Source organism: Apiospora marii, assembly GCF_038362585.1.
Source record: "Apiospora marii strain CBS 49790 chromosome Unknown utg000013l_segment0_segment0, whole genome shotgun sequence".
NCBI lineage: Eukaryota > Fungi > Ascomycota > Sordariomycetes > Amphisphaeriales > Apiosporaceae > Apiospora > Apiospora marii.
In genome coordinates, this window is record NW_027117384.1 from 1175753 (window position 1) to 1185213 (window position 9461).

The 9461-nt window shown below is 53.9% G+C and overlaps 4 protein-coding genes across 4 annotated transcripts; 2 read left to right on the forward strand and 2 right to left on the reverse strand.

The window, feature by feature from the left end:
- Window positions 1-23: 23 nt before the first annotated feature.
- Window positions 24-1205, forward strand: PG985_015517 (uncharacterized protein; the record flags this gene model as incomplete). The annotated part of the gene is made up of 1 exon (XM_066835283.1): window positions 24-1205. The coding sequence occupies one exon, from the start codon at window positions 24-26 to the stop codon at window positions 1203-1205; it is 1182 nt and encodes a 393-aa protein (XP_066676486.1).
- Window positions 1206-1449: 244 nt separating this feature from the next.
- Window positions 1450-2820, reverse strand: PG985_015518 (oxaloacetate acetylhydrolase; the record flags this gene model as incomplete). The annotated part of the gene is made up of 5 exons (XM_066835284.1): window positions 1450-1725; window positions 1798-1899; window positions 2023-2149; window positions 2233-2510; window positions 2659-2820. 5 exons carry the CDS (start codon window positions 2818-2820, stop codon window positions 1450-1452), a joined length of 945 nt encoding a protein of 314 aa, XP_066676487.1.
- Window positions 2821-3402: 582 nt separating this feature from the next.
- PG985_015519 (uncharacterized protein) lies at window positions 3403-5007 on the reverse strand (the record flags this gene model as incomplete). The annotated part of the gene is made up of 2 exons (XM_066835285.1): window positions 3403-4114; window positions 4184-5007. The coding sequence occupies 2 exons, from the start codon at window positions 5005-5007 to the stop codon at window positions 3403-3405; spliced, it is 1536 nt and encodes a 511-aa protein (XP_066676488.1).
- A 2345-nt stretch (window positions 5008-7352) lies between these two features.
- Window positions 7353-9100, forward strand: PG985_015520 (amine oxidase; the record flags this gene model as incomplete). Its single annotated transcript, XM_066835286.1, has 3 exons — window positions 7353-7835; window positions 7932-8447; window positions 8504-9100. 3 exons carry the CDS (start codon window positions 7353-7355, stop codon window positions 9098-9100), a joined length of 1596 nt encoding a protein of 531 aa, XP_066676489.1.
- Window positions 9101-9461: the final 361 nt, after the last annotated feature.

Consider the following 9461-nt stretch of genomic DNA (forward strand, 5'->3'; position numbering starts at 1 on the left):
TATAATCCCGCTTGTCTGCGAAAATGGCCATTACAGCGTCAGGAGGCCCCCAGGCTTGGAAGGCGGAGGATGTCCGAAAGGATACCACCTGGATCTTGCGCCTGACACCCGAAGAGGTAGAGGGCTTCCGCACGGCCATGGAGCACGCCCGCCAGGCGAACAAGCCCCTGCTGGACATGGAGCAGGCCGACTTCCCCCTCCCCTCGGCCTCGCGCCGGGCGCTCGAGCGGGCCGTGGCCACGACGCAGGGCCGGTGGGGCATGTGCCTGGTCAAGGGCTTCCCGACGGACGAGTGGACCGAGGCGGACCTGCGGACGGCCTACTGGGGCATGGGCCTGTACATGGGCGTGGCGCGGCCCCAGAACCGGGCCAGCGAGGTCATCAACGACGTGCGCGACGCCGGCGGCAGCTACAAGACGCCCGGCGGCCGCGGCTACAACACCAAAGCCGGCCTCGACTTCCACCAGGACTCGTGCGACGTCGTCGCCCTGCTCTGCCGCCGCACCGCTAGGCGCGGCGGTACCAGCATGGTCGTCAGCTCCGTCGCCCTGCGCGACCGCGTCCGCGAGCGCCGGCCGGATCTGTTGCCTGTGCTTGAGGACGGCGAGGGCTGGTTCCACAGTTTTCAGGGGACGCAGGAGCCTGGCTCGCAGCCGCCCTTTTACCGGTGTCCCATCTTTGGTGGAGGAGGAGACGGCGAGGAGATCCCCTTCTGCGCCCGCACCAACCGGAAGAACACGGTGGCGGCGCAGCGCGACTTCGCCGAGGTGCCGCGCCTGACGCGGCCGCAAGAGGAGGCGCTCGATCTGCTTGACGAGATCATGCCGTCGGAGGAGTACTGCTACTCGATGGAGCTCGAGCGCGGGGACATGCAGCTGCTTAACAGCTTCGTCACGCTGCACTCGCGCACCGAGTTCGAGGACCACGAGGAAGGCGGCCCGGACGCCAAGCGCCACCTGCTGCGCCTCTGGATGTCCGTCCCGTCCTCGCAGGCCCTCCCGAGACCCTGGGCCGAGTACTGGGGCGACGTGCGGCCGGGCGCTGTGCGCGGCGGGGTTCGGGGCAGTGGCGTCACTGAGGAGTTTAAGAGGTATGAGCGGCGGCAGGCGGGGGCGATGGGGATGCCGTTCAAGCCGTGGGAGCCTGTGGTTACGAAGGACGATATGGCGAGGATCTTGGCAGAGCGGGCGGCGGCAGGTCAGTAGGTCATGATAAGCTGGGTTTGGATGGGGAAGAGGCGGAGGGATGGGACTGCTTAAGGCATGAGATTTATATGATGACGACGATCAATGTGTTTATGTTCAATAAAGTGTCTGTTCCTGTATGTATATCCTACTAGGGACAACCGGCCGTGACGAGTGGCCATGATACTTGTGATGATTCGGATAGCACGATATATGTAGTACACACAAGGATTTCCGCATTACTCTTATTCCAGGCTACTTGCCACTATGCTCCGTTGGAGAAATCAACGCCACCCGCGAGCCGATCGATTTCCATTTCCCCTTCTAGTCCCATAATATCGAAGAAACCCCTGGGATCCAGCCCCTTGGCCTCGGCATGATCCTTGCCCGTCTCCCTGAGCATCTGATATGCCTCCCGGATTGTATGCAGCACCGACTTGGCCGCCTGTCCGGGGTAAATGGCGAGCTTGACACCCCATTCACCCAACGTCTCGACCGGAAACCATGGTGTTTTGCCCCTCGACACAAAGTTGACCATGAGCTTTTTCGGCAGAGTCCATCAGTCAGTTTTGATTTGGGTTAAGCAATCATACACAGGCGGGGGCAGACGTACTGGCATAGGGGCTAGAATCTTGACGGCGTTCTTGATCTGCTCTTCCGTCTCGATGGCTTCTAAGAAGCCCATGTCGGCCCCGCATTCTCGCGCGGCAACGAGCTGTAGTCAAGCGATGGTTCGATTGTCAGCTTGTTCATAGCCCATGTCGTCCTCTACTAGTCTGATGGATGATGTGCAAGCGCATGAGAGAATGGGATAAAAAAGAAGAAGAAGAAAACCTACTCTCTCGAGCGCCGCATCGTAGCCCTCGATCGCCATGGCATCCGTCCGCGCGATGATGACAATATCGCTGCCGCCGTAGATGGACTCACGACCTATAACGCAAGCCCGTATCCTCGACTTCCATGTTCTACATAACCAAGAAAAGACACCCATTAGAGAAGGGACCAGATGGGAGTAACGAATAATAGGAGGCTCAGTTGCTTGACTTACTCCATGTCCACCACGGCCTTGCCCTTAAGGTGCCCGCACCGCTTGTTGGCGACCTGGTCCTCGATGTGGAAGCCGGCGACGCCGCTCTGGTGGTAGACCTGGACCATGCGGGCGATGTTGGGCGGGCTGCCGAAGCCCGTGTCGGCGTCGGCTACGAGCGGGACGCGCGGGTCCAGGTTCGCGATCACCTGCGCGTTCTGCGCGAAGTCATTGAGCGAGGCGAAGGCCAGGTCCGCGCGGCCCAGGCGCGCGGCCGTGGTCATGGCGCCGGACTGGTACTGTTTGTTGGTTAGCAGACGTTCTTGTTGGTTTTTTACACCCCCCTTCTCGTCTCTCTGGTCAAAGGGGGTGTGTAGGGGCCGGGCTTTTCTTTCTCGTTTCACAACACGAGATTCCAAAGAATGGTAACAGAAAGCAATGGCCTACCATTATTTGGAACCCTTGCTCGATGGCCACGCGCGCGCAAATGCCATCGTATACGCCCGGCGCCTGCACACAAACGCCGTCTTGGGATATGAGGTTCCTTAGCCGTTTGCCGGGAGTGACATACGGCTCCGTGTTTTTGTTGAAGGCACTGGCACCGCTCATGGTTGCTTGCTTGAAGTCGGGGTTGGAGGAAGAGAGGGAAGAAGGAGGAGAGCTTTATAGGATCAGTAATTCTTGGATTTCCCACCCAATAGTACAGCCCCGATGGTAAAAGAGATCAATGCTATTATACTAAACTTCATACACAATATCACCTAGCATTCGGGAATCTTCGATGCCGACGCGGCCGATATGAATAAGGGACATGGGGTATACTTACATCCCAAAGCCGTGGAATCCGGGCAAAGTGTGGGGGCATATCGCCGAGCCGATGGGGCCTTGACTTATTGGGCAATCATTACTAGTATCGGGATCTCCAACCTGTAGCCGGCTTGTAGAACCTGGCAGTCAGATGGAAGCTCTAGAAGTTCAGTCGTTGCCTGCCTGAGCAGAGTGCCCAAAGTCACATTACAGAAAGGAGGGCAATAATATATAGTTTATACGATATTCATCGCAGGATTCAATTTTCCGTTCTGTCGAAGGCCTGTCTTGTCTAGATTTATACCTAGCCAGAGTACAAAAGAAGCACCACACATAATATAGAACGCCGTAAATAACCGATCATGTCCTACCACGCAAACATATCTATAACACGGCCTTGGGCATCTTGGCCATGGCCTGTCTGACGCCGAGATCCCCAAGAACCTCTTCGGCACCGCCGAGAATGGCGTCAAACTTGTACGTCCTGTGGAACATCTCGATGACCCGGCCCATGCCGGACTGAGTTAAGGCGCGGCCTCCGAAGATCTGCACAGACTCGTCCGCAATCTCGTGGGCGGCACGAGTCGCCGACATCTTCAAGAGGCCGATAGGGCCACCCAAGTGCTTGGATTGCTCCTTGTACGGCATGTTGCACATCTGGTAGGTGATGGTCTCGAGCCATGACTGGTGGCTTTCCGTCAGAGCAATCATCTTGGCTAGCTTCTGTCGGATGACGGGCTGGTCGATCAACCGCTTGCCAAAGACGATTCGCTGGTGTGCCCACTTCAGGCACTCCTCGACAACCGTACGCATACCTCGGATCGTACCGCAAGACATTGTCCAACGCTCGTGGTTGAAGTTGCTGAGGATGACGTAGATACCCTTGTTTTCCTCGCCAAGCAGGTTCTCCACCGGCACCTTGACGTTATCGTATGTGATGTATGTCGTACCCGCGGTAGTGCTGTATGAGGTTTTGATGAGTTTGGTCTCAACACCCTCGCCACGAGGGATGAGCAGGACACTGAGGCCCTTGTCAGTCTTCACACCGGTGACGAAGTAATCGGAGAAGACTCCGTTCGTGATCCACTTCTTCGTTCTGCAGGCTTGTGGTTAGCGGGTTTGATCTGGGTGGAAGAAGGGGTCACGGGTCCCGAGTTTTACATACCCATTAACAATGTAATGCTTTCCATCGGGTGTCTTCACCGCCGTCGTGCGCAGGCCAGCGACATCCGAGCCAGCGAATGCCTCTGTAATGGCCAAGCAAATCTTCTTCTTGCCGCTGAAGACTTCATCCATGATGGCCTTCTTGCGCTTCTCATCCTTCATGTAGTTCATTACACACGGCAGCCCGATGACCATACCGGCCATGTTTCCATCCTGGAAACCACGAGCGTTGGAGCGACACCCTTCTTGACCCATAATCATGTCGTGGAAGTAATCGAACTCTTCGCCCTTGACAGCACCGCCAAGCAGGTCGACGCCGTGCAGGTGCTTACCGGGTCCAAGTCGCATATGCAAAATGCCGGCCTTGGACATTCTGTCAATCAGCTCCTGGCTGATATATTTGCCATCTGCTTCTCGGGCCTGGGCCTCGGGTGTGATGTACGTATCGGTGAAGATGCGCATGGCCTTTTGCAACCGGCGATGGCTGTCGTTGTAGTATGGCGACTTGAATTGAGGCGTGAGCCACAGAGGTTCGGCATAAGGCACCTGGCTCAGATCGCCGGGCTTCATTGTGATGACGGAAGGCTTCTCGCCCTGGATGGTGCCAATGGCGAGATCCTCGTACTTCTCGAGAACCTCTTGTCTGTGGAGGTTGTAGAAGGCGGCGGTGGCATCGGTGCCGGCCACCTGGCGCAGGACCGCCTCACCACCGGGGTGGGCATCCAGGAAATCGGACACATCGTAGACCTTGCTGTCGATGACGAACCACACGTCTTCCTCGGTGTTGTGTTTGGCGACCTCGTCGCGCGAGAACGTTTTGGCCATGGCTGTGGTGGGATTCGGGGTTCTACCTGGGGCGGCAGAACGGTTGATTGGAATAAGGGATGGACGCGCGCAGGATGTCGAATCGTACGACGCTTGGAATGCTCAGGATGGATCGCGACGTTTGGCTCGATGGGAATTGAACGTAGGAGAGAGAGTTAAGATGGAGCAGTCTTCTGAAATTGCCGGAGGGATATAATGGAGGAAAGGCATATGCACCTCCTGGGGTCTCGTGAGTTTGTCTCACCCTATGCCACCACAAAGAGCCCTTGGTCTCTCGGGTATCTTGAGAGATGCCTCGGCTCAAGTGGGTTGGACCAAGCTCGCATCCGGGGTGCGCCAAGTGCAAATCCAAGGGCCGTCATTGGCTGTTGCTCCCATCCCCTTACTTAGCTAGCGTTCCCCGCTTACATCATCCTGACCCTGACTTGGGCCAGTCTCCTTACTTGTGGTGAGGAATATTCGCAGCCAAACTTGCGGCAGGTTTTCATGTGATTCAGCGGGACGCTAGTTGTATGAAGGGCGCCAAGATCCAGCCTCTTGGAGTGGCTCACGAGTCAAGGTCAGGTGCGATATGTCATGCATCATCCATCGTCTAAATATATACCTAGGCTTGGTCCAGGTTAAAATTGCTTTTCAAGCAGATGTGCAGCCGAGTAAGTTGGTGCTTATCTTGGGTGGCATGTAAACAGTACTTGAAGGACGAGGACGAATGCAAAAGTTGTGAAACTGAGCCTCTTGCCGTCGGGCATGTCCGGTCCAGGAAGTGATTATGGCCAACACCGAGTCTGGGGTAGGGCAGCCATGTTTAAAGGTGCAACAATGCTACGTCGACATGCATGCAGCCAAGTGGCGCAGATGAGTTTATCGTCGTGATCCTCACAAAGTCCAAAAAAAATTCATTCACAGTGAATCAGCCAACCCGGGAACAGAGAGGATCTAGCAAAAACTGATGGAAATAAATCTTTGTTTGATTCATGCTGAAATGTTTTAAGGTATTTATAGTATGAGATCATGGCCTGAATTTGATACCAGTTTTTGAACTGTTCGAACTGCCAAGGGAGTATCCATACGGCACTTCCAATAGGTATACCAAACACCACTGTCTCCACAACACTCAAGTTCTCGAGACATTTGTCCAGGGTCCTCGTTGCAGCTGAAAAGCACTGCATGAAGTCGGCTTCTAATTGGGCCCGGGTCACCCGCGAACAGTTTTTTGTTTTTTAAGTCCGATCTGACATTGCAGATATCGCAAGGAAGGTAGATAATAGATCATTAGAGACGGGACCCCGCATTGGCCTTTTCCCCCGTCGTTGATATATTTGCATCCAGCCTGTCGCCTCTGAACATCTACGTCTAAAGACAACCTTGAATAGCCGGGCCTTGATGACGTTGTCTTTGGCTCGACATAACTGCTTCCTAATTACAAGCGCTCTCTTCCGGTATGCTACCTACTTACTCAAGTTAATATCCACCCACAACGCGCACACTTGACACCCACCCACCTTTGCCTCCTTCGCCTCTGGGGTATCCCATATCAGCCAAGTTGCGGGCCCTACTTTCCCATAACGAAAGGCCGTGCAAGGTCATACCCAATAACACCTGCCCGATCAATCTCGTGCTGGCCCCTTGATTGGCCTGGAAAGGCTGGGCGCAGGATTTGATGATTGCCACTTCGGGAGCGGCAGTGCCTTCCCCTTCTACCTATTCCCAAGCGCTTTCGGGCGGGCCAAGTGGTCTTATCTACAGGTATAAAGTATACTTTACCTACATCACTTGCAAGTACTCGACCTGGCAAGCCCTTGCGAGGATAAGTCGGTCAAGTCTCTTCGAGAATATTATCATTACCGTGATATTCATTTATTCCACTGATGTAACCTGGAGTAAATGAAATAATCAAGACAGGTGTGTCAATGGAGACAGTACGGTTTATTCCAGTGGCCGCTTGCCGGAACCGTGGGAGTATCAATGGAATTCCAGAAGGCGCGTCCTACGTAGTAGGCCCGCCGCTGACCATCCACACACCATGACCAGGTCTCCCACTTCAGCCATGGCTCTTTTGGTACCTGGACACGTACCTAGACTAAATCCACTCGGAAAGGTGGTCGCCAAGTGGATTAGGTCCGATTTCACATCCATCTCGGACTCATTAATTACTAGGGATAGCCCCGAACTATACCTCTATGCTCATCTCCATTGATGTATGCCCAGCATAGCATTATGTTATTCTTCCTTCACTATACTGGTTTACCTATATAATATAGAGGTTAACCTACTTTTCCTTTGCCTCGAGGCTATTACACCAACGTCCTGCTTCTTATAACTTATACCAATCAGCAACAATCGCTATGGATGCTTACTCTATATCACATACTAGCCCATCTCGGCGCGATTCATCGCGAATCTGGCAGGACCTGAAGACTTGCCGCCTGCATAGCATTGTCGAGCTCGATTCCAGAATGAGAATGGGGAAGCAACGCCTCAGAGACCTCAACAATAAGCCACATGTTGGCATTATTGGTGCAGGTCTTACTGGGCTTCGCTGTGCCGATATACTATTAAAGCATGGGTTCCAGGTGACGATTATCGAGGGCCGGGATCGTATTGGAGGCCGAGTGCACCAGGCCCAGCTTCCTTCCGGACATCCCATCGATTTAGGGCCCAACTGGATTCATGGCACGAATGACAATCCGATATTAAACATCGCGAACGAGACCAATACGACCGTGGGCTCTTGGGACACGGAATCATATCTCTTCGACGAAGCCGGCAAGCTTCTTGCGCTGGCAGATGGAGAAGTGTATTCCACACTGATGTGGGAGATCATACAGGTCAGTCGCATCGTCAAGCCGAGCCGAGTTTTGATCACCCTGCTTGTGTAGGTTCACTTGGGATGGTAGATATGAGGTCTGACTTTGATCACTCAGGATGCTTTCCGGCACAGCAATAAGAACGCGGCCACGATTAGTCCCGATGAGAGCCTCTGGGACTTCTTCCAAGCAGAGGTCGTCAAGAGGATACCCGAAAGCAAACCGGACTATGCCACAAAACGCCAGTTTGTCCTCCAGATGGCGGAGATGTGGGGTTCCTTTATCGGGAGCCCGATCACCAGCCAATCATTGAAGTTCTTCTGGCTCGAAGAATGTATCGATGGAGAGAACCTGTTCTGCGCTGGCACCTATCGAAGGATCCTGGAGTCCATTGCCAAACCCGCCGAGGAGGGGGCGGATATCAGACTATCCACGACAGTGGCCCAGATCAACGCTCAAGATGACGTTGATAGAGTCACTCTCGTCACCGACAAGTGTGTTTTGGAGTTTGATGAGGTTGTCGTCACCTCGCCCCTTGGCTGGCTGCAACAGCACCCTGAGGCCTTCGTTCCTGCATTGCCGCCTAGACTGACGAAGGCAATCAATAGCATAAGTTACGGTTGCCTCGAGAAGGTAAGGCTAACCGGAAGACATCGTACAAGTAGCTCAGATACTAACGGGCTTTGCAGGTCTATATTAGCTTTCCCAAGGCATTCTGGCTCATTCCTGATTCGGAGGGCCGTATCGTCAAGGGGTTTTGCCAATGGCTCGCGCCGAATTACGCTCTCGAGTCGAACCCCCAAAAATGGACGCAGGAGGTGGTTGAGTTGGCTTCCCTGGATCCTGTGACTTCTCAACCAACGTTGCTCTTCTATACATATGGCGACCAGTCCCGCTATTTGACCAATGAGGTCAGAAAACTGCAGACGCAGGAGAAGAAGGACGCATTTCTGTACGACTTCTTCCGGCCTTACTACTCGCGACTACCGCATTACGATGCCGAATCGTCCGACTGCGAACCCGTGGGGTCTTTTGCTACCGACTGGCTTAACGACGACCTGGCTGGCAACGGAAGTTATAGCAATTTCCAAGTAGGGATGACAGAAGGTGATGAAGATATTGCGGTGATGAGGGAGGGTCTTCCGGCACGAGGATTGTGGTTGGCAGGCGAGCATACGGCGCCATTCGTGGCTCTTGGCACGGCAACGGGGGCCTACTGGAGCGGCGAATCCATCGGCAGTAGGATAGCAGACGCTTACGGCCGTGCCTCCAAAAGCGAATCGTAATCGCCTCAAACTGAGCGAAACCGAGCGAAACCGAGCGCAGTCCTTCTATACATGGAAGCAAAAAACCTAATATCACCCCACAACATCATGGCGTGAGTTAAACCGGGCGTTTATGAATGAATAGTTATCTGTGGTACTGGCAGAGTAACCGGTCAAGTCTAACATACCTTGAAAAGATAGTATTCCAGTTGCACGGCTATAGCAGCAGGTAAATATTCCATAGATATCGGATGTTTATACCATAGTATACGTAGTTGTTTTTTGTTTACTCCTTACAGGGAGTAAATGGAATGATTGAGGTAATAGGTTGTTATTGCCTTGGGCCGAGTACCGTTTATTCCAGGAGTCGCTTAGAGGTGGC